This window comes from Thamnophis elegans, chromosome 7 (genome assembly GCF_009769535.1).
Source record: "Thamnophis elegans isolate rThaEle1 chromosome 7, rThaEle1.pri, whole genome shotgun sequence".
Lineage (NCBI taxonomy): Eukaryota > Metazoa > Chordata > Lepidosauria > Squamata > Colubridae > Thamnophis > Thamnophis elegans.
The window spans coordinates 52,279,962-52,305,066 of NC_045547.1; the positions used below are offsets into that span (position 1 = coordinate 52,279,962).

Genomic DNA, 25,105 nt, shown 5'->3' on the forward strand with positions numbered 1-25,105 from the left:
AGCTGGGGCTTGGGAGATGGGGATGGAGCCACCCAGAGGTGGTATTTGCCGGTTCTCCAAACTACTCAAAATTTCCACTACTGGTTCATCAGAACTGATCAGAACTGGCTGAGTACCACCTCAGCAGCAGTTCGTCAAAGTTCCATTTTATTAGAGATGTCATATTGGCACACCTGGGAAAACTTGAATCTGAAAGCTCCTGGGTTTTCCACACTCAAAGGAAAGTCAAAGTACCTTCCCCTGCACCCACATATCCATCACATGGTAGAATCAATCCACCATCCCAACTGGAGATGTCTCCCAGTCACACCACTCCAGGTGCAGGCTGAACGTCCTTGACTCTCAGAGAAAAGAATGTTGTATGGCTAAATACTTTATAGAAGAAACTCCATGCAAACCACCTTCCCAGTTTTCTACAGATTAAATGTGGCAGCCCTGCAGAAAAGATACCCTCCAGGGCTGACATAGATGTATTTAAACCAAACCTAGAAGCTAACATTTCCAAAATACAGGTAGTCCTCAACTTACAACAGTTCATTTAGTGACCATTTGAAGTTACAAAAGCATTGAAAAAGTGACATGACCATTTTTCACATTTATAGCTGTTATAGTATCTCTATGATCATGTGATCAATATTCAGTTGCTTGGCAATTGGTTCAATTTATGACGGTTGCAATGTCCCAGAGTCATATGATCACCTTCTGCAAACTTTTGACAAGTCAGTGGGTAAATCGGATTCACTTAACAACCATGTTAGGACCTTAACAACTGCAGTGATTCACTTAACAATTGTGGCAAGAAAAGTCATAAAATGAGGCAAAACCCATTTAACAAATGTCTCCCTTGACAACAAAAATGTTGGGCTCAATTGTGGTGGTAAGTTGAGGACTACCTGTACACTGCAGTTAAATGAAACATGATTTCAGTTTTCAGATGAACATCTTTTCAAGTTTATTAACTTTTGTGATGTCAAGAACTGGCTTCAAGGGAAGACGTGTTTGAAGTTCCATGCCATAATCTTCATTAACATTTCAAACATTTAGAAGAAATGCACCAAATATTTATTTTTCTCTTTTTTAAAAAAAAATACTGCTATAGTGTCGGCAAAATGGATTGCCATCTTGTGACGGAAAAATATAGAAACGGGAAGATTTTATTCTAAATATGTATTTGAGCATTGAGTCAATTATCAAGAAAATTACCAACCCAAAGCTATTGAAAGGTAAAAGAAGATGTGTGTATATTTTCATACTCTGGTTTCACAAAATGTGTACATTTCATGTACTGATGTGCCAACTTCTTCTTCTTATTATTTTTTTTTAAAAACCCAACACCCTGATTCTACCACCTACTATGACAGGTAGAAGGCAATACAAGATCAAAGAAGTTGACAAGTCCTTTATGGAGGAATACTTCACAAGAAACATATTTGGTAAAGACAAAAAGAGGATAAAGTCATTAAAATTCCCCATTGTGAATCTATCAAAGTTAGCAGTTTTATGACTTACAATGATAACACAGATTTTATTGCTAAGAATGCATTCTTGGAATCAGAAAATTCCCAATTTTGCACTGCTTGTTTTAAACATAAGGCATTTATTACAGAACATAAGTAAAACTCAAATGGAGCAAAAATGCCACTTTTTCTTCAATGTCAACCAAATGCTGACAGCAAATTCACAAACATTTTTCCAAAATGGCCAGCTGGATGCCAATGGCAATTCACCCGGGACATTTTTATCTCTGTGAACAGTTACTTCTGCAACTGACTATGGCAGATTTTCAATTTTTTCCCAGTTTAGCAGGGATCAGTCATTTCCCTGCAGCTATTAGTGTTGATTAGAATGGGTGCTGTAGAGTTTATTATGGAGAGGAAAACAGCAGTTATGCAGTAGGGCATACACCAGAAGATTCTTTGAAGTCACCCCTTTCCATTTTTTTATTGCTATGGGGAAAGGTTGTATGGGTAGATGGATTCATTGAGTTTAGTGACACTAAGTACCAAATAGGACAGAAATGTATTCATTGTCAAGCACCAGGGAAATCAGGAGATTCAGGCAGTTCAAATAATTCTAAAGGTTTATTGCAACCTTAAGCTTTCTACAAGCTACTCATAGTCAAGGGAAATTAGCAGCAGTTAATAAAGGCATTCAAGGTGGGCTGGACTTGGATATCTTGTGGGCATGAAGGGACTCAAGACTGATGACATGCTTCACCTCTCCCTTGGCTCAACTTGGGCATATCCTACATTCACAATGTGTATACATTGCTGTGCTTCACAGGTGGCATGACTGATAGTATTAAAATGAAAACTAAGATTATTTTAAATTTTATTTTGAAAACTTAAAATCTCCAAGGTTCAACAAACAAGCCCCAATTAACACTGTGCTAACAATCTATTAAAGTTGTATAAAGGCAAAAACTATTTAGCACAGTGTTGGATGGGGGTTGTTTGTTGAGCTTTGGATTTTTTAAGATTTCAAAATAAAGTTTAAAATGCCAAGCTTGAGGACTTGTTTTCAATAGGCAGTAGCAAGACTCTGTTAGTTATCTATAACCTTTTACTGACTCAGTTGTAGGTATGTGCTATGAGTTTTTTAGAAGGGATTTTGCTGCTATAGCCTTCCCCATTGAATGCTATAAAGTTCAATAAATTAATTCAAGAATTATAACAGTACAACTTTAATTGCTTTTTAAATACTTGTTTTAAATAGTGACAAAAATATAGCAAGGAATATAATTGAACTAGTTGAGTTTAATTCCCAGCATCATGGTGAATGTGATGCTCTTAAATTGTTTAATAGCTAAATAAGTCCTAATTGAAAGAATGCCAAAGAGAACAATTAACTAATTTGTGCTAATATGTTGACTGAGCATGCCAGGAAGCAAATGGGGCCAAAGATATGGACTTTTTTGCTAACAGAATCAGTGATCACTTCAATACTGCCATAAGTGTTTTTAAATATTTTTCTAAGGATAAGATCACCTTCTTAAACAATTGTCATTTAATATTAGGTGTCCAGTAGGAGAACAAACAGCCACCCCACTTACTCTCGTAGTAAAGTGAAAAACAAGATTTTGTCTTGAGTTCACATTTTCTATTTTGACCATTATTTCAAATGTTCCACAAAACATGCAAACTGTTTTGAGTCTTCTTCTGGAATTATGTAACCAACTCAAAATGTTTTGATTGTTTTGAATGGGACCATTTGTCATAGATTTTAAAAAATAAAATATTTTCTGTTTTGTGTGCAAATCTATAGTCATGATGATATGGGGTCTCAAAACCAAGTTCTATGGAGAAAAGTTAAAAGAATACAAAGAGGGCAGATGTGAAAATCATACTTAAATACATGAGGTTCTATCATACAGAAGAAGAAACAATTTTGTTGTTATTATTTTGCTCTATAAAATATAATCCTTTTATGACTGAGAATACTACTTTGTATGTGAAATGAGGGCAGAACAAAAAGATGTTGAATACAGGCAGTCTGTGACTTATGACACCAATTGTGGCAGATTTATAGTGGAAAATCATGCTGGTCATGAAGGGAGTCACTACATGACTGTGACTAATTTTACAACATTTTTTGTGTGTGTTGATCATAGTGTAAATATGGGCTGGTTGCCAAGACCCAAAATGCAATTACAAGACTGTGGATATCCATCGAAACTTCAAAACTGGGTTGTAAGTAGCTCTGGAGAGGTCTGTTGTAACTTGTGTATATATCCACTGAATTTCCAAACATTCTATTTATGACATTTATAAATTCTTAGCACTGTGACAAACATTTTATAATCACCATGTGTTCCATTTTTGTGTCTTTTTCATCTTGGAATATATCCAGCATTCCAACTTGGTCTGTACATAGTCTACGTACCTTCAAAGCAGTTTTAAAATGAAATATTTTCATCAAAGACCAAGTTATTCCCTGAACTTTCATAAACAAATTTAAAGCATTATAGTCTCTAAATTTATCTTCCCTTGTTTATTTATTGCTGCTGTTCACAAACTGTTTACAGAATGATACATGAAGTTAAAATAAAGAAACTTAAATATATGTCCTTTGAAGTGCCGCTGATGTCAATAAACCTCTGTTCTAAGCAAATATACTTGAAATTGCTGATTATGAGTTCAAACACATTTTATTAAAACTACTGCACAGGAAATGTGATGTATGGCATGAAATCTCTGGTGCCACTAGCTGGGCTGGAATAAAACAATCAAATATTCATAAACTATCCAACATAAGGAGATAAGGAAGAAAAAAAGCAAAAACAAAACCTAACACAAATAAATCTATTTCATGGCTCAAAGAGATTTTTTCTTTCTTTCCAGAAGCCATTCTGAACACCTTTAAATAGAGATCTGCCCAAACTATAGAGAACATACGTTGTCTTACCTGGATGTTGTTTCTCATGGAACAGCAAGACGGCTCAGGAGTGGGTATTCCCATGGCCTGATTGGTCAAGAGGCAATAATTCTGAAGCCGTGGCTATGACTCTCTTCTTTTTGGCCCAGTTTAACGAGGTCGTAGCTTCCAGGATCTGAAACAAATAAGGGAAGGCAAACAAGGGAGCCTCCCCCACTCAACTATCTAACAGCCAGCTCCAACTTTTGGGAGGGACCTGAGCCGTCCTGCTGTTCCATGAGAAACAATGTTCAGGTAAGACAATGTATGTTCTCCATGGATCTAGCAGGATGCCTCAGGAGTGGGACGTACCAGAATTAAAGTCCTAAGGGTGGATCACTGATACTGTTCTGTCCATCTAGGGGAGTGTACAGCATGCTGGAGCACTCTGCGGCAGAAGGATGTATCCAAGGACGCAAAGGCGGCCAGCCGATAGTGCCGAATAAAAGCAAGGTCCAGGCCGCCACTGTGTAGATGTCCTCTAGGGGTGCACTGGTGCACTGGTGTCCTGCAGAGGTAGCTGCACTTCTCATGGAATGTGCAGTGATTCCCTCTGGGACTGGTAGATGTTGCGCCTCGTAGGCCTTTATAATTGCCCCTCTCAACCACCTCCCGATCATGACTGGGGACACTCTAGCTCCCATGGAGGAAGGCTGAAAAGAAATGAAGAGGGCCTCTGACCTACGGAACAGGGCTGTCTTTTTCAGGTAGATTTGTAGGGCCCTACCAACATCCAATCTATGCCATTGATGCTCTCTCCCAAATGGCCTGGGGCAGAAGTCTGGGAGGACCATCTCCTGGGATCTGTGAAAGACAGAATTGACCTTTGGGATAAAGGTTGGGTCTAATTGGAGGACCACTCTGTTTTCGTGAAAGGTGCATAGGTCAGTACGTGATGACAGCGCTCCGAGTTCCAAGATTCACCTGGCAGAGGTGACCGCCACTAGGAAGGCCACCTTAAGCATCAGGAACTAGAGTGAATGGTCCTAATTGGTTCAAACAGTTCGCCCACTAGAGCTTGAAGAACCATGGGGAGATCCCATGAAGGGAATCTGTGGACCACTGGGGGCCTCCGGTTGGAGGGCCCTTTCAGAAACTGATGAGTGGCTGGTGGGCTAAGGATGGTGAATGACCATCTCCCACATGGTCACTTGCGGCCAATTGGCACCTGAGGGTTTTGTGTGCTAGGCCTCGCTCAAGACTGTCATGCAGGAACATCAGGATCTGTGGAGGGGATGCCATTATGGGGTTGATTATCTTTCCTCCACACCACCTAGCAAACACCGACCAAGTCGTGTTGTAGATGCGCATTGTCGAGGGTCTCCTGGATGCCTCGATGGTCGCAATTCCCCTGTAGGAGATATTGGCTGCCTTCAAGATTTGTCTTTCAAGTGCCAGGCAGTCAGCTGAAGCCACTGGGGCTCCAGGTGGAGTAGGACCCCCTGGCATAAGAAGGTCTGATCCTGAGGAATTCTCCACGGGGGGGGGGGATTGACAGGTGGACGAGGTCTACAAACCATGCCCTCCTGGGCCAGTGTGGGGCCATTAGTACTACCTCTGCCCCTTCTGTCTCTAGTTTTCTGATCACCCCTGGGAGGAGAGGGAGGGGAGGGAAGGCGTAGAGAAGGCCTGCTGGCCAACGGCAATAAATTACATCTACATTCTCTGTTCTGCGCGATGGGAATCAGGAGACGAATTGTGGCAGTGGGTGTTCGCCAGTGTCACAAAGAGGTTGACTGCTGGCATCCTGAATTGATGGCAAATCTGCTGGACAGCTCAGGTTGCAACTGCCACTCCCCGTGGTCCACAGTGGCCCTGCTTAGCCAGTCGGCCTGCAGGTTCGCCATTCCTGAGATGTGCTCTGCCACAATTGATCCCAGGTGTCTCTCTGCCCATGTGTCCAGTCTCAGGGCCTCGACCCATTGGGACTTTGAGTGAGTCCCGATTTACATGGGCTTTTGCCACCATGTTGTCCGTAAGCAAGAGCATGTGATGGCCCTTGAGCCAGGTCTTGAAGTGGATGAGTGCTGGCAGGCCACCTTGAGCTCTAACCAATTTATGTTGTGGAGGAGGTCCTGCACTAACTGGTTCTCTAGCACCGCCCCCCCCAACCATAAAGGCTGGCATCTGTGGTTAGTGTTAGACAAAGTGGCTCCCAAATCTCGGATCCCAGTCTTAGGGCTGGAGACAGCCACCATTGCAGACACAGAAGAACCTGCTGAGAAACATGTACCAATGCCACCGATGCACTGGTGCCCTGTCACTGGAGTGGAATCAGGGCCCATTGCAAGGTTCTGAAATGTAAATGTAACCAATACCTTTGGGAAGGTCCAGGGCGCCGATGCTAAAACAAATGGGAGTGCTCTGTATTGGTAATATATACCTGCGTATGAAAATCTAAGAAATTTCCTGTGAGTTAGGAAAATCAAAATGTGCAGGTATACTTTAGTCAAGTCAATGGACGCTAGGTAGTGGCCCTCCTTGATGCCTGCTAAAATCAATTTCAATGATGACATCTTGAATCTGCGATACATCAAGTGATGGTTGAGGGACTTCAGGTCTAGTATGGCTCTCCAACCCGCTGGTGCTTTTGGGACTACAAAGAGGTTGGAATAAAACCCCGACCCCTTCTCCATTTCTGGGACCAGTTCTATTGCCTGAATGTCAAGGAGATGAGTGATGGCCTGTCTCATATGTTTACAATTTTCCCTGACCTTGGACATGGTGAAATCCCTAAAGCAATGGGGGGGAGGGGGGGGAGAAGGAGAACTCAAGCCTGAGACCTTCACGTACTGTGCTAAATACCCATGCATCCATGGTGACCGCCTCCCAGCCTCCCGCGAATATGGCAAGATAACCGCCAATTGGAGGATCCCCTGAAGGATCACTTCCCTCTGCGGAAGGAATGGCTGCCTCCCCCTCGAAAGGGCCTTCTGACCTGAGACTGATAATGGGTTTGGTAATGAGGCTGAAACCTCTGTCTGTCGCTGTATAACCCCCTATCTGCCTATCTATCCAAGCAAGGCTGGTAGTACCTATGAGATGGTCTCATGTTCTGGAGGGCAGTAGACCAGTCTGCGATAATACTGTGGCGACCGTTGTTCTGAGCGCTTGGTGGCAGACGTGGGGAGGACTTTCTTTTTATCTTTGTTCTCGACCAATATTGGGTAAAGAGACTCACCAAATAAGGATCCCCAGAATAAGGTGCAGCCGCTAACCTCCACTTGGACATAGCGGCCACCTGCCAGTTGCACAACCAAACCAGTTGTCTAGAAAATCTAGAACCAACCCACTCCTCCCTTCAATTACATGTTTCATTTCCAGACAAATCTGTTTTCCTCTATGAGGACAATCTAGAACCAACAAACAAACTTTAAATATTCTAGGAAATGGATTAGAAATCTTTGGGTTGCTTAATTACAGTCTCCAGAAGCCACCCATAATGTGGTTATTGACAAAGAATGATGAGGGTTGTAGTTCAATAATTGGAGATCCACAGGTCTTTTATCTCAGTTGTAAACAGTAAGAGGCTCTCTAACCACTATTTTTTTAATTAATTAATTTCCTTCTTGTCTACTTCTTGAAGTTCCTGATTAGCTCCTAAACTGTGCTAATGCGTTTTCCATTGCTGGGGACAGTTTGGATATGATTTGAGAGTTCAGGCTGACCATTTTGTTTTTAGGTGGTTTTAGAGGGATCTTTTAAAATGATGGAAAACTTCAGTTTTCTTGACTTATCCCTATCATTTGATATTAGAAGTATCAGGGAATACTGGATCAGAAAAAGATGGATAGACAAAGCCAAATCTCAACTGTTATTACTCATAGATATGTATACATAGCTTAAGAATAGTTGCACATGTCTTGCATGGTTAAGGTGACCAGACGTCCCGCTTTTGGCGGGATAGTCACGCTTCCTCACAATTTTTCCCGCGTCCCGCGACGTTTTTAAAAAGTCCCAGTTTGAGTGGACGAAAGGGCATCGGCAGTGCAGCCAGGACCCGCTGTGCAAGGGCGAGGGAAGAGCAGGGTGGGGCCTGAGGGAAGCCGGAGGGAGGGGGCTCGGAGGGAGGGGGAGCCAAGATGGCGGTGGCTGAGGAGGAGGAGGTATCGTGGCCGCCGCTGCCACTGCCGCCGCCAAGGAATTGCAGGATGATAGGGGCTGTGCGCCGCTAGGACGGCCTGCGGGGCTGGAGGCTGCGTGGCAGGTACACGCTGCCAAGCACTAACAGGAGTTGCGGGGCAGGCTGGCCGAGCAGCCTCGCGTATGCAGCTCGCCTCGCTGCTCGATGGAGGCTGCCCTGTTGCTGGCGCTGCTGCGCCTCTGCTCCGCAGTGAAGATGCCACTGCCACCCCCGCCGGCTCTTCCTGCCCGGACACCCGCCACCCAGGAGCTGCCCGAAACCTTCAGGTAAAGTCCGGAACAGCCCTCCCGGCTCTCGCCCAGAAGTTAGGATGCAGTTGCCTTCCTGCTCCTCCTCACCTGTGAAGCGGCGAGCAGGTGAGATGGAGGGGAGGGGGGAGGTGAGTAGAGAAGTAGGCCATACACTATGAATCAGCTGAGCGATATATTTCCTGAGCTTGCTTGCAGGAGCACTAAGCCCCCCCCCCAAAAAAAAAACCCATAAAAATTCAGAAGCGACTTGTGGGAAATAGAGTTCACTTCAAGGCAGTTGTAATTAAAGCTGCCCTTGAAAAACAATGTTACCCATGAGCCCTTGGGCTCCGCTTCTGTACTACTCCGCTGCCTCCTATTGGTTCGAAGGGAAGATGACATTGGTGTGGAACAGCAGGAAGATGAAAGTGTTTGTTTTTAAAAACTGTCTCGTTCTAACAGGGCAACGTAGCTTGTGTTTTAGTATTGCTGGTGAATCTTCTGGTTAGAGGATGCGTTCTGTAAAGACCGAGAAGTAGAAAGGAAAGGATTTTTTCCCCGTCTTCCCATTCCTTTTAGTTTTCTCCTCGTTGGATTTGCTTCTCTTCCTGGTTCCCTTTCCCCCCACTTGGGCTTGGGTTGTCGTCCCCCATGTTATTCAAAGGGTTTCGAACTGTGGTGTTGAAGAAGACTCTGGACTGCAAGATGTTTGGACTGCAAGATCAAAGTAGGTGATAAATATTTGTGACAATTTTCTTATCTGTTTTATATGTATTGGGGGATTTTTAATATATCTTTCTTTGGGAATATTCTATTGCCTGCTAAAAATATCTCTATATGGTAGCAGCTATACACCATACAAATACGTTCCAAATTCAGAAGTCCAGATATGAGATGGTGCATATAATTCATAGTACTCCATGGATTATTTTAATTATGATTCTAAATTAGTGGAATTTGCTGCTCTCCAATTTATTTATGAAGTCCGTGATATGCAACTCCAACAGAGGTTATTAGCCAGGACCGAACTGTCTCTAACCCTGGCCGTGGGCGAAGCTTGGGCATCGGAAATGGCAGAGCGCACCACGTCTGTCCTCCAGAAATATCAACAAAACAATGCTACCATTTCCAAGCCGTCCTGAGTCCATCATCAAGATGGGGACAATGACCTGGACTCTGAGGGCAATGAGGAGATCAGTCATCTCAGGGCAGCAGGACAGAAGCCAAATCACGTCGGTGCCACGGGGAAGAACTGCCTCAGCTGTGGGGGAAAACATCTCCATTCCCAAAGTAAATTTAAATCAGCAGTGTGCCGCCGCTGCGAGAAAAAGGGACACTTAGCCTCCATATGCAGAGCACCATTACCATGTCCCAACCCCTCGGCGGACAAGGCAGGGGGCCACTGCCGCAAAAGAGTCTACTCAGCCCACGATGACTGTTTCACTGTCTCTGACAAGGAAAGTATTTTTGACGAGTGGTCTGTCAGTTCAGCCACAATCAATCACCTGAGCCGGGCGAAAATTCACCTCACTGTCACGATTGAAAAACAAGACTGTAAGATGGAGTTGGACACCGGGTCCGCTAAGTCCCTCATCTCCTGGGACACACTCCAGAGGCTCATGCCGTCTGTCAAATGAGACGAGCTTGTGGCTTGCCTTGCTGCCTGAAATGTTATCAGGGTACCCCTATTCCAACTATTGGCTGTGGGCACTTTGCTGTCCAGTATGGCCAATTCAAGGGCTGTCTTCCTTTAATAGTGGTGGCTAAGACTTTAGCTTCTCTTTTGGGGCTTGATTGGTTCCAGGCTTTAGGGTTGTCTATCGAGGGAATCCACTCTGTTAACCCAGGGGGATGAGTATGCTGGCTTAATGCAAGAGTTTGCCGATGTATTCAACAGTTCTTTAGGTGAATATAAGGGCACCCCTATTTCCCTAAATCTAGATCCCCAGGTGGCACTGAGCTGCCTCAAGGCGCGGCACATTCCTTTGACCCTGAGGAGATGGGTGGTGATATTGCTAACTGGGTGCAACAATGACGTTCTTGTCAGCAGTCCCGGCCCGCCACTCCAGTGGCCACAGTATGAGATTGGGACATTCCCAGGAGTCCATGGTCACGGATCCATTTGGATTTCACTGGACCAATAGGGGGACACATTTATTTAGTAGTAGTGGATGCATTATCCAAATGGATTGAAATTTTTCCTATGTCATCCACCACTGCTGAAGCCACTGTGCAGGTGCTGACAAAGTTGTTTGCCAGCACAGCCTACCGGATACGGTGGTATCTGATAATTGGCCTCAATTTGCCTTCGCCACCTTCCAAACCTATCTTGCCTTCCTGGGCATCATTTTCATGGCACCCTGCGGGGAACGGTTTAGCAGAATGGGCCATTCGCTCAGTAAAGGAGGCATTAAGCCGGCTGGACCATGGTAGTTGGTCTGCAAGGATTGCTACTTTCCTTCTGGCTCAACACACTACCCCGTGCCAAGCCACAGGCAAAAGTCCGGCTGAGATTCTAATGGGCTGCCGGCTTCGCACTACCCTAGATAGGTTACACCCTCATTATGCAGCGGACAGCCTCCATAGGGTTTCCGGGGTACCCAGATCCTTCCACACTGGGGACCAGGTTTTTGCACAGAGTTTTACGGATGACCCTAGGTGGCTACCAGGTTGGGTAATTCAAGTAACTGAACCCTGTTCCTATAGGGTCCAACTTGAAGAGGGACGATAATGATGGCAGCATGTAAATCATTTACGCCACCGCGCTCCCGAGGACGATCACTGTTTCCTGGGCCAAGATGACGCCGAGCCACTGCCAGCAAAACTTATCACCACAGACAACTACACCTCCACCTATGCCCAATGCGATCTCAACGGCACACTTACCTGTGGGTAGAAGCCATGCCTCGGGGGCAGAGTCTTCAACTGATGTTCTTCCCAACCAGTTCATTCAGCCGCCGGTGAGCAGTGACGCTCCTCTGATGACGATGACCACTCTGGAACTGCGTAGGTCCGGCCGGGTCCGCCATTGCCCCACCTATCTATCAGACTACGCGTGCGCGGTCCGGGGAGGAGTGTCAAGTCCTCAGAGTTATGACCAGCGCCAGGTAAAAGGTCTGGGTCTGTTCTAATTGGCTGAGACGCACCTGTTTACAGGCACGGGAATTGCACCCCCGGATTGGCTGCCAGCCTGACAGCAGTCATATAAATAGCTGTCAGGCGTTCCCTGTCAGTTGTTGTTGTTACATGTGTTTAGCAAGTTAATAAAGCATTCTACTGAAGTGGCAGCATCTCTTAGCTTAACCAGAATAAAGTACCAGGTGGGAGTGGCTTGGTGGTCATGTGACCAGTAGGAGTGGCTTTGCAATCATGTGACTGGGTGGGAGAGGCTTGGTAGTCATATGACTGGGTGGGCCTGGCTAATTTAGCCATCCATTTTACCAATTTAGCAGTTTATTAAATAACACACAGCAGCCCCCTTTTTTATTCTTTTTAATACTGCATGAAGTTTTTGCTCTAGGTTTGTTTTATTAGAGGGGAGAGGTTGGCAATGCCTGGAGATTTCTGGGAATTTCTCCTCTGTGTTAGAGGCACCAAAATAAACAAGATGATATAAGGTCTGCTGGAGCAGAGGGTTGAACTAGATGACCTCTGAGGTCCTTTCCAGCTCTGGGTTGCTATGCTGAAGCTGTGTCTAGTGCCAGGTTTGTATTCCTTCCTTCCTCTCCTTTCTCTCTCTCTCTCCCTCCCTCTCCATCCATCCATCCATCCATATCTCATTCACTTTCCTTTCCCTTTCCTCTTTCTCCCTTCCTTCCTTTCTCCCTCCCTCCCTTCCTTTCTCCCTTCCTGTGAAGAACCCCAGAAGGTCTTTGGTAGTAGGAAGAAAAGCCAGACGTTTCGAACATGCCCATTGATCATCTGACATTCTTAGCGCTCCACTATTGATTAGCTTAGCCTGAGCAAGAAGAGCTAGTAGCACTTTCAATAAGCTTTTAACTCAAGCTCCATGGCAGAGGTTGGCAAACTTGGCAACTTTAAGATTTCAACTCCCAGAATTCTCCAGCCAGCAGAGCTGCTCCACGCACTTGGGGATCCCCAAACTGTGAGGATTTCTTTCTTTCTCTCATTTTTGCTCCCAGTGGGTTGCAGGGAGGCTTGCTGGGCACCTCCCCATGCCCTATTTTGGGCCTATCAGGCCTCCCTGAAGCCTCCTGGGACCCAAAATGGGTGCCTCCCCCCACGTCATATTTTGGGCCTAGCAGGCCTGCCTCAACCCTCCTGGGAGCCAAAACAGGGCTGGTGGGGATCCTGGAAGGGGTGGGGGAAGGTAAGATTGAGAGCCCGGTGGGGGGTGGGGGGTGCAGCAAGCTCTGGGGATGGGGCTAGCGAGACTTACCTGTAGGCAGGAGGAAGCAGTTCAGTTGGGGTGCAGGAGTGAGGAGTGACTGGGTGGGGCTGGTGGGTGGGATGAGCAACCAGGGAACTGGTTCAGAGGTGGGGCAGGCCTGGGTCACTGCTGGTTCCAGCAACCCAGGCCGCCAAGCCACTACCTATTTGGCCGAACCGGTCCAAACCAGTAGGAACCCACCTTTGAGCTACAGACTCCTGGACATTCCTGTTATTGAAAGAGTTTGATCTGAATGGAGAGATCACATCAAGAGAGAGCTAAAGAGAGAACACGAGGAATGCAAATCTTGTTCGTTGCAGTTCAGCACAACTTGTTTATGCTTCCTTGAAGGGGTGAACACCACGCTCGACCTATTTGCTGGAATTAACCATGATCTAGGTGGCCATATGGATTTGCCAGATGGCCTGATGTAATTTAATGGCATTTATTTTAACTATGAAGTAAGTGATAAACATAATTAATATTTCTTTAGCTCCTTACTTGATGTCTTTTATTAGTTTCATTTTTCCCCAATATTGAAAGGTCTGTTAATACCTTGTTACGGAAACACAGATGCCTGCTAATTACCTCAGAAGGTTGAATGCTCCTGAAGCGGAGATTCTCTGCTAGATTTTTACTTCCCAGCACTAAATCATAATGAGTGTGTCAGATCTCAAATGTTTTTCAGGTTCAGGTTCAGGTTCTCTTAATTAGTATTAAGAAATACAGAGTGTGCCCACAACATTTCCAATATATCTGTCCTGCTTTCTCATAAATAAGGTATCTTGCACCATATGTGCTGCCTGCTTTGTTCCAAGCTATAGTACATCAAATGGTTGAAATTAAACAATCAGATTTTGATAAGACACCCCCCCCACACACACACACAAAGGAATGACTCTCATTATTTGAATAGTTTACCTATTTCATCTTCTGCCAATGATTGTTTAATGGCTTTATTTCACAGGAAGCTATTTTGTGGTAATTATAACTTCAAAGAATGTTTACTTTTGGTGAACTTACCTGCTGCTAGCAGTTAAAATCATATGATTACAGCAAGATAACAGAAGAATTTTACACAGCTTAGTTGTGCTACAATTCCTATTTTATATGCACAGTGTAGAAGGTACTTCAAATTTCATTTGTGAGATGCGTGATTTATTTTGAACAGAGAGTTCAAATGTCTGCACTATAATATGAATTTCCAAAGAAGAGCTCTCCTAGTATTTCAAGATGTTAGGTATCTTAAGAGATATGAAAACATTCTAATAATCTCCACAGTCCTCCACAATCAAAGGACTCATCGGAATCCCAGTTTATTGTGTGAAGTGGATATTATCAAAATGAATCCTCAAGATTTAATTTACACAGCCAATATAAATTATTAAATAAAGTGGTATATTAGTTCAGCTACAATGGGATTTCATTAGAGAATGGAAAACAATATTGGATACTGATCTTCTACCTTAGTACAGCAGTTTTGGAGACCTTCCCAGGTAAAGATTAGTGGAGGAAAAGGCTGGTAAACAGGTGGAATGCAAGATCTAATGATAGGCTGCCCTTCTCTTAGAGTCCTATCTCCTTCCTTGAAACAAAGATTCCAAGAACTCCTATAGCTTTTTTTTACTGTTGCCCAAAGAACTTTAAAATATCCTAAATTACATCCTGATATCCTATTCTAGCTCCATTTGTACATTAACTTGTATGCATGATATTTCCATTCTTGTTAGCCCCTTTTTAATCTGCTTTGCCCAACAAAACCAATGTGTTCAAATTTAGAAGTTCACAGTTCAATATTTTGTGATATTTTGGTTCTTTCTAACAAATATACTACATGGATTAAATTTGGATTATAAATTTATTTTTCCAGACAAAACATTCCACGTATGTTTTTCATCCTTTTTTTCCCCTTGAAGAAATTATTAATGGAGTTGAAAAAGAGTAGGAAAATGCACCAGCTATTCTCCCAAACAGAGCAATTTGATAAACAACTCTCTACAATAAATAGAGATTAATTCTGGCTAAGTGGGTATAGGATTACAGTCTAAAAGCAAGGCATTTTTCTTTTTCCAAGTTGAGGACAACATTGAGCCTTTCAATGGTATAATAGAAACCATACTTCCCAAAGCAAGTGAGACAAATGCAGATAATAGATATTTCAGTCATATTTAAACTATGATTAGATGGTAAATTTTGCAATTATTTTTGAGATACCCAGCCAAAACATTTGAGTGATGGAGCCATATAGCTCAGTGGCTTTGGGTTGTGTGCCAGAAAATTTAATAAGAAAATTGTTTTGTTTTGACCCTATCAGACAAAAAAAAGTTTTCAGGTACCTCCTGCATACATAACAGCCAACATGATTGATGATATCCACGCTATCTGGCTGTATGATGTGCCAAAGATCTCTTGTATCTCTTTGAAGAACACTGTGATGGCTTTAGGGAATGCATAGGAAAATCCAATGGAGATGAAAGCTCCAAAGACCACGATCCAACCCCATTCTCCATCAGGGGGAGCATATTGTGGTGCTGTTGTTGAAGGTGGCATTTCTTTTTTTTTCTTGTAACTATGCTGTAGGAAGAAATAAAATGTTGATATTGTGTTTTAAATAGCTGTTTTCCTTTATAGCCCCTAGTCACTGGAAATTAAATATATTATTAATTTCAAAAAGCTGTTATTTCCCACACATGAACTAACAATTTATTGTTAAGTTGCCATCACTCTATGATTAAGTACAACTATTTGTCTATAATAGCCAAGGATGCCTTCAAGAGTGGGACTAGATGAATCTTGGCAACTGCTAAAATCCTTCCTAAGTAGGATGTGACTTTTGCAGGTCTTTGATCCACAATACCAAAATATTATTTAGCAAGTAATCACAGGGGAGAAAGGTATCCTTTTATTCTGCTAGTACCAATCTGCCTCAATTATTTATGCCAAAGTAAGATTGGCTTATTCAATAGGAGTGTCTAATCTATCTATGATATGAGTAGACAATATAGTCTATCATCTCAACCATTGCTTTATGTTTCATTTTTAAAATATCTTTATTTCAAAGATAATATCAAACACAGCTCAAACAATATTGCATTAAGAGGCTATGCAGTAGCAATTAATATGAATTTCCAAGTGTTCTTGTTGAACCATTAATAAACTTCCATACTATCGCATTATTATGCAATCCAGGGCAATGTTTCAATATATTACATTAAAAAAATAATGTCATAAAGAGCCATGGAAAACCTGGTTTTATATATCACACTTGGAGCTGTGCAATGCTTTCTATTTGAAAGAAGAAAGTGATTTGGAATGCACATGGACATATACTTGCATTTGTCAGAAAGCCTCAAAGAGGATCTAGAGCCATGTTTGGAACTCCAACTGTTGCAGTTGCAACCATAGCCAATGGCTTACAAACTGAGCATAATGACAAGTTTAACAAAGGAAGGAAGGCTAAACAAACCATAGCTTATTTTGATGTTTGTGAACCAAGTTGCTAAATTCTTATGAAATGAGAGTATATTTACATGTTGCTTTCATAATGTAACAAATCTCTTGGGAAACATCAATACACACAGATTTTCTACTCAGGCAAGTGTTCATAACCAGTTTTTTTGGAAATCCATATGACCTGTCGAAACATGTTACCTCTTAATTATTTAAAATAGAAAGTAATTTAGAACATAATTAAAGCTGAAGATTCTTGTCCCCACTGTTCTGTTTTTTCATATTAGTAACATGCAAGTTACTTGATAAATACTAATATGTGATTTTAGTACAAGGTGCCATTTAAACTAGGTGATATCATAAAAATATTTGCTGTTTCTATGATGCCTACATAACATGTGCATAAAATGTTTTTGATTTTTGTCATGAAATACACTTTTTTCATAGCAGTTCATTAAGTCTTTTGATCAGTAGAACCCTGAACTCATTTGGCTTTTATTAATCAGCTCCACTATTTCTACTTGTCTTGTGAATCTGTAAAGCCACCAACAGTCAAATAATGGTAAATACTTTCAAAATTGGGTATACATATTTTAATTTTGATACCAATTTCTCCATTTTGAATCTACATATTACAAATTATCATTACTGATTTTGGGCTTTCAGGATTGTCTACCTGAAACAAGGAGACAGGAATTAGGAAGAATACAATAGGAGTTTCATAATCCCATTATATAAAATATACATGTTGATGATTCCAGGATTAAAGTGCAACAGTTGCTCAACTATTTCTTGACATACACATGTTTAGCAATTTTACAATAAGAGACATATTTGAAAAGATATGTCACAGACAAACTAAATTGAAGAGGGTTATGCATAAGGATAATTCATTTCCATGAAGATTCAAGTAAAATACCCACTAAGCTGCTTGGTAAAGCAATGTACATTCTCATTTCTGAGAGTGGAGCAAGCATGTTACTTTTAATTATTCTCCTTTGTATTCTTCCTGTCCTTCTGCTCTAGAGCTCTTTGCCATCTTTGGCAAACACTGGGGGAGTCTCTGCCTGCCCAAAACTGCCTACACAAAACTGGTCAACCTTTGTACACATCAAAACTTACTGCACACTTTCAGGCGGGATAACTTCAGTGCTATCCTGAAGGCGGAATGGAGCCATTTCTCACACTAAAGGCACAAAGTGGTTGAAGGAGACACAATTTGCTTAGTGGAGATACATTGTGTTACTTCTTTGTTCTAGCAAAGCAAATTACACAACTTTTGTGGCACTGAAGCAATTTTGAATGTCTTTGGATATAGCCATCCACAGTCTAATACTGCTTCTGTCATCACCACAATGTAGAATGTGTCTGCTTGTGCTGGCACTCTGCTTGTGAAATATCTACCCTGGAAGTAGTTTCTGGTGCCTTGTGTGCTCATTTCAGTACCAGGTATGAAGTTTTTTGTATTTTTAAGATCTTAAATTGTGAATTTTTTATTTGACTTTTAGATCAGCACATTTGTTTTGCTCTGTGCAGCTTAGTTTGTGGGGGGTGGTAAGATGGAGTTTCCCCATTCCCATGTTAGTATTCTCTGTAATAGCAAATAAATGTGCTGTTATTATAAAAAAATATGTTTATGTCCAGATCCAGAAAAATGATTGCTAATAATTTTTAAACTATATACACAGCTGGCAGAATTTTATGATAGAAGTATTTTCCATATGATTGATGGATAATGATCAGGGAAAATAAACACGAGGTCATAGATCCAGGAGTGTATGCCTATTTAGGACACAAAAATCCAAAAAAAGCACAAAATACTTTAGTTCTCTTGATTTTCTGATTTTTTTTCCAATTTAATTAGATCAAAGACTGGTTTTCATTTTTTTTTCCATTTTGGCTTTCACTGACACCTACTGTTTGTATCAGATAAAAGAATATCATGTGGAGGAAGGAGAGCTGACGTCGCGACGTCACGACGTGCGATCTTGGTGCTCCAAGATCGCAGTTGAATTTCTGCCACTGGATGTTCCATTTGAACCTAAACCGTCCCACAGAGATGGTGATTGAGAAGGGCATCTCCTGCTGACCTCAGGGACACTGCAAAGTCGCTGAAAGATCCAGGAATAGCCCTTTTTTCCAGTGACAGAAATGCAGCTCATGAAGCTACTGAAGTTGGTACAGCTCTGGAACAAGAAGAAAGCAGAAAGAGAAAGTGTGTCGAATTGGTGAGGAAATTTTATTATTAGAGGAAGAGACTACCCAAGAAAAAAAAATTAAGTTAAGATTGAAGACAGAAGACTGTAGGCGGTGAGATTGATCTGCATTGAACTTAGTGTGTTATCCAGTTTCTATTTTTCTTTTCATGGATGGACTTTTGCAGGGGCTCCCTATTTTTTAAACTGAATGGATTAATTCTTTCTTCTTCTTTTTTCACTTTTGCTTATACCTATGGATTAAAATTCTCCTTCTTTTTTTATAATGCTTGATTTGATTGATTTGATTGTTTTTGATCTCCATTTAAGGATTTTTTCTTTCTTAAGCTTGGAATATAAAGAAGATAATAAGAAGGATTATAAAGAGGGTTGTAACAACAAAAGGAAAAGCAGTTACACTGCCACTTAGAGGCTGGAGGCTGGATACATTGTTTTTCTTCTTTCTCTTTGATCACTTGATCAAGGTTCTTTCAGTTTGTTTACTGAGAGTGAGAGTAGGAAGAGCACAAGTTGTTTATACAGGTGCCATTTGGAAGTTCTATCACTAGCTATTGGAGGGAAGACAACATTTTGACTTGAAAGATAATAAATGAACCTAAAATAGCCTTGAACCCTATAGTGGCAGTGTCTGCAAAATTGAAAGGATAGCTCAGCAGGAAAAAGAAACTGTAACATTGCAAATGATTATGTTTGAAATTCAAAATCTATTAGTTGTGACAGAGAGAACTGAAAAGAGATTGGAGAATATAGAATACAAAACAGAAAAATCTGATGGAGAAACTCAGGATGTTTACCAAATGAAGGAAGTGGAGGACGGAGTTCAAAAGATGGAAGAAAAAAATGAGCAAAGAGATAAGAAAACTATGGATACTGATAACAAAGTGAGCATGGTTGGTAATGACAAGAGCGGAATATGGAAAGGGGAGATAGATAGATTGGAACTCTACCCCAAACTTCAAAGCACAGAAGAAAAGAGAGAAAAATTGGTGGAGATAAGGAGAGGAATCTTGACAAAAGCACTAGCAATAACCAAAGATAAGCTGATGGAAAAAACAGATGCTGGGTTTCAAGCTTTTATGAAATACGAAAGGAACAACATGTTGCGAAGAGAAGTTTATACAAGATTTATTAAGAAAGTAACTAGAACATTAAAACTACCAATGGCAAGAGATATAAGACCGTACTATTACTGGAAAGATACAGGTTGATGCAATGAAAATGTATAATAAAAAATTAAGCTAAGTTTAGTTTACTAGTAGTATGTATAAAATGAAGCAACAATAGCTATAGTTAAATAATGATTAATAATTATAATACATATAGATATATTAGTTTGATAATATGAAAGATGTATTGTGATTGGATGATTTTAGGATGATTTAATGGAATGTTATCATATAATCCTATTCCAGATTTTGAATATTATGTATAAAAGGATGTAAAAACAATTATAGTCAAATTAAGGTTGAGATATAATAATTGTGATATACATGAATATAGGTGAATTTAAAATATGTGATTTGATATGAAAAGCAGGTGGTGACTATGGAAGAGATGCATGGAAATACTGTAACCAACTGACACACTTTCTACAATTTGTAATGGAAGATGGTTTTTTATTTTTATTTTGATGTTTGTTTCTCCTTGTTCAAAAACAAATAAAAATGTTTTTTTAAAAAAAAGAATATCATGTGGAAAACTGACATCTAACTTTCTCCCCCTAAGACTATCAATGTGAGAATTAAAACTGTCAGGAGAATAACACTGTGTGAATCAGTCCATTGCAGCATTCATAGGAATCCCCTTTTCTAGTTTCCTAATCCCCTACAGGCTAATGGAAAATATTTGTTTTTCCTGCACACTGCCTAGAGAGTCCAAGCTGTGGGTTATTTCAGTCTGGTTGCCCTGGAACTGAGGAAAGACTTTTCCTTGGCCACGCCTCCAGGCGTGCCTAATCCCCAGAAATTTTCCTCAGTTTGGCCCGTTTGGAAGCTGTTTTGGGAGTTCCAGCTGAAATAGTGCTTTGCTTGAACTCTCTTTATTACTTCTGACTTTTCCGGCTGAGTATATTCTCCCCTTAGGCATTCTTGCCTTTATCTTGTTCTTCTATCACTAATTGCTGTATTTAAGCCTCCAGGAGGCAGGAGGTGAGCGTTTGGCTGGGGGAAGGGCCGCCTTTGTCGATCTCCTCAGGCCGATCTCGGAGGCTTGCCATGCCTTTTAAAACGGCGCGAGCGGCAGCAGGAAGGCTCCAGGAGCCTGATTCACCCCTCGGGTTCCCTTTTTATTGTTTTCTTGCGAGTTCTTCATATTTTTCAAGCCCCTCGCTCATAGGAACTGCCACGGAGGCACGCGCGCGATCGCCCAGGGCTAGGGCGATCACCGCATGGCCCTTAATATTCCCTCATGGTGCGGCGGCCATTTTAGGCACGATTTGCTGTTTAGGCCAGCTGCAGGCTGTTTAGGCCACGCTACAGCAGGGATCGCTGAGGGGCAGTAGACCGGCAAGGGTTTCAGCCCTCTGGCCTTTGCCTCTCCTCTGTCTCCACGTTTTTCGCCACTCTTGGGCGAGCGGAGCTGGGGCCTTGGCCTAATCAAAGACCTTCGCCCAGCCTGGGAGGCCTATAGTAATCCTGGCCTTCTCAAGGCCCAAGCCTCCCCTCATCCCTGCCAGGCTTGTCTATCACTGACTATACGCCTGATGTTAAAAAACCTCCCATTCAGGCACCTTTCTGCTCTTCTTTCTTTATTACATTATGCCTTATATTTGCATATGGCCTGTTTACTGACCTTTTCTCTCTTATCCTTTGTTACAGAGCAGAATATCATCTACTGCAGCTCTCTCTCGTTCGGCCTGAGCCTGCTTGCTTGTGCAACCTAGGCATGGAGAAATCAGGACCTCTGTCCAGTAGACCTGGACCCTCCCAGGGACTGGATCAGGTTCCTTCATATCTTTGAGTGGGGGGGCTAGTGGAGACAGAGCTCCATCCCAGACCCCTCCCCTCAGAACCCCATCTGCTGCTGAGGCTAGGGATGCTGCAAGGCGCCAATGGGCGCTTGACAAGCAATTTGAAAAAGCCTGTCGCAGAGCGGCTAAGGAGACTCCCACAGGGGATTCCTTGTCCTGCCACTCCCCAGAAGGGATTTGACAGCCATTATGGTAGGAGAGGTTGACTCTCAAAATCTGTCCCATGACCGGTCCTTCTCTGAACTTCCCTCGCCTGCCAATTCTTGGTTCCCTGAACAAGAACCAGCCCAGGAGACTGTTCCCTCGGAGGATTCTCCTTCCCAGGGGGAGGAGCCCTTGGGTGCTGATTGTGACTCAGACCAGGATCCCGAGCTGTCCCCTAGGATGCAGGCGATAGTGGAACGTGCCATAGCCAAGGGCATAGCTGATGCCATGCGGGCACAAGATAAGCAGGCGGCTCCTTTGATTCCCAAGGCTCAGGGCGGCCCTCCCCCGGCCAAGTGCCATCCATCCCTGGAATCCTCCGTTGTGAGCGAGGCTTCGGCCTTGGAGGCAGCGGATCCCATAGAGCAGGGTCTGTCCGAGGATGAGGACCTCTCCCCGGATACTCCTTCTTATTCCGGCCTGTTCAAGCCCAGCTTGTTTAAGTCGGTCCTCCGCAAGGTGAAGGCCACCACTATGGTGGGCATTAAACCAAAGCCCATTGCCGCTCAGAATGATTCGGCCCCAGTAAACCCGAATGCGGTCATGTTCGACGCTCCAACTTCCCCACAAGAGTTGGTTCCCATTCCCGGGTTGTTTCTAGACCTTATCCAGCGTCAGTGGGCTCAACCAGCCACCTTGTCTTCACCTAGCAGGGTAGACAAGAAACGGTATACAATGGAGCCTGTCCTGGAAGACCTCTTGGCTCTCCCGGCAGTGGATCCTCCCATTACGGCCCTTACTTCTAACGCCTCCCTACCTGCGGACCTGTCTGAAGGCCTCAAGGCGGAGGACAGAAAGGCCGAGAAAGTCTGTCAAAAGGATCTCCTGGTGGCGGCCTGGGCCATTAGGGCCTCTTCTTCTGCCTCCTTTTTCAGTAGAGCGGCTGTAATCTGGTCACGCGACATCATAAGTAAGATTCCCCCAGGGGACCCCCGGCTTCATCAGGACGTGACCAAGCTCATCGCGGCGTCTCAGTATGCCGCTGAGGCGGCCCTTAACGCCACTAAATTCGCTTCTAGGGCCCTAGCTGCGAATGTCACCTCCCACAGATTGCTCTGGCTCTGACATTGACAGGCGGACCAGAGGCATAAATGGAAATTGGCTTCTGCCCCCTTCAAGGGGTCCAAATTATTTGGTGAGGTCTTGGATTCATTCCTTATCGAATCAAAGGATAAAATAAAGATCCTTCCCTCGACATCCAAGAAACAGGACCGCAAGTCCACCCCTTATGCGAGGCGGCAGTCCTTTCGGCCCTCAGAGCCCTCCATGTCTTCCTCCTTCTACCCCTCTAACAGAAACTCTGGGCAGCAGGGGGAGAGGGCTCAGGACAGGTCTTCCTTTCGAGACCGCGGTAGGCAGCAGTTTGGCTTCCGCAAATTCAATCACGGAGGAGCCTCCAACAGGCCCTTCCGGAAGTCCAAGTGACTCCCCGAGCTCATCACCAATCGGGGGCCGACTGCAACTGTTCGCCTCCCACTGGGCCCAGACGGCTCATGATGCCTGGGTCTTGCAGGTAGTTCGGGAGGGTCTGTCCCTAGAATTCCTGTCCCCTCCTCCCAGGAACTTCATCAGATGCCCTACTCCCTCGTGTCCCATCAAGAGGGAACAGATGAACCAGGAGGTTCTCCACCTTCTGGAGATCAATGCCATCGAGCAGGTGCCCCCGGACCAGGAGGGGAGCGGGGTTTTCTCCATCCTTTTCCTGGTCCCCAAGAACTCGGGGGGGTGGAGGGCCATCTTGGACCTCAAGAACCTCAACAGGCACATTGCCTATCAGAGGTTCAAGATGCAGTCCCTCCAGTCCATTTTGGCGGGGATCTGCCAGGGAGACCTCCTCACCTCCATAGATCTGCGGGAGGCTTACTTACACATCCCAATTCACCCCCGACATCGGAAGTTCCTGCGCTTCTTTTACGCAGGCCGCCACTTCCAGTACAGGGCTCTTCCATTTGGCCTGTCCTCGCCCCCCAGGACCTTCACCAAGGCTCTGGCGGTAGTGGCGGCCCACCTCCGCCGCAGGCCCATAAGGCTCCAATGCCACCTAGACGACATCATTATTCAGTCGTCGTCCAGGCGGCAGGCCTTGCGGGATCTCCAGATAACATGAGGACCCTCAGGCATCACGGGTTCTCCCTAAATCTCGAAAAAAGTCACCTTACCCCCTCCACCAAGATCAATCACTTGGGGGCGGTGATAGACACCATCTCCTGCAGGGTGTTCCTCTCCCAAGACAGGTTAGAGGCCTCAGGTCCATGACCCTATCAGTACGGCAAGCAAGGCGGGTTCCGATTGTCCTCCTCTCACAGCTACTGGGGAAGATGATCTCCTGCCTGTCGTTCGTCCCTTGGGCTCGTCTCCACTCCAGAGCCCTGCAGTGGCTGCTTCTTCCTCATCAGAGGGCCAACAGGAGCAACTCACCAAGACTGATTCCAGTACCTCAGTCAGTAAAGAGGTCCCTCCGGTGGTGGACATCTCCAGCTCTGACCAAGGGACACCTGTTCAAGGAGCCCGACCGACTGGTCATCACCACCGATGCCAGTCTCGCCGGTTGGGGAGCACACATGGATCATCTCGTGGTCCAAGGCAGGTGGTCCCCGGCGGAATCGTGTTGCAGCATCAACCTTCTGGAGCTGCAAGCTGCGAGGTTGGCCCTCCGTCATTTCCATCGTCACATACGCCACCATCATGTCCTATTGATGACAGACAACGTCGCCACCAAGGTGCACATCAACTGCCAGGGCGGCACCAGGTCCAAGAGACTGATGGCAGAGGCGGAAACCTTGGGACTATGGGCGGAGCGACACCTGGAATCGATCCGCTCCGACCACATTTCCAGCGTGGACAACACCTAGGCGGACTTGAGCAGGACCACCATCGACTCCGCGGAATGGCGGCTGGACCCTGCTCTGTTTCAACAACTTTCTTGCCGGTTTGGTCTACCAATGATAGACCTGTTTGCGACAAAAGCCAACACGCACCTTCCGCGCTTCTTCTCCTGCTTCCAGTGTCCGGGAGCGGAAGGGACAGATGCTCTTCGCTGCAACTGGCCTCGCGGCCTCCTCTATGACTTTCCTCCTATTCCACTCCTTC

The 25,105-nt window shown here is 44.0% G+C and overlaps 1 protein-coding gene across 2 annotated transcripts in view; it reads right to left on the reverse strand.

Annotated features, from left to right (window-relative positions):
* The window catches only part of SLC16A7 (solute carrier family 16 member 7), a 179,896-nt gene that overhangs the window by 42,194 nt on the left and 112,597 nt on the right, over window positions 1-25,105 (reverse strand). The window contains exon 3 of one of the 2 annotated variants that reach the window (XM_032221738.1): window positions 15,514-15,751. In XM_032221738.1, the coding sequence (XP_032077629.1) occupies window positions 15,514-15,727 (214 nt within the window). In that variant the 5' untranslated portion in view covers window positions 15,728-15,751. Of the gene's footprint in view, window positions 1-4,404; window positions 8,267-15,513; window positions 15,752-25,105 lie in introns of those variants that run through there. The other variant, XM_032221740.1, reaches the window with a different exon arrangement.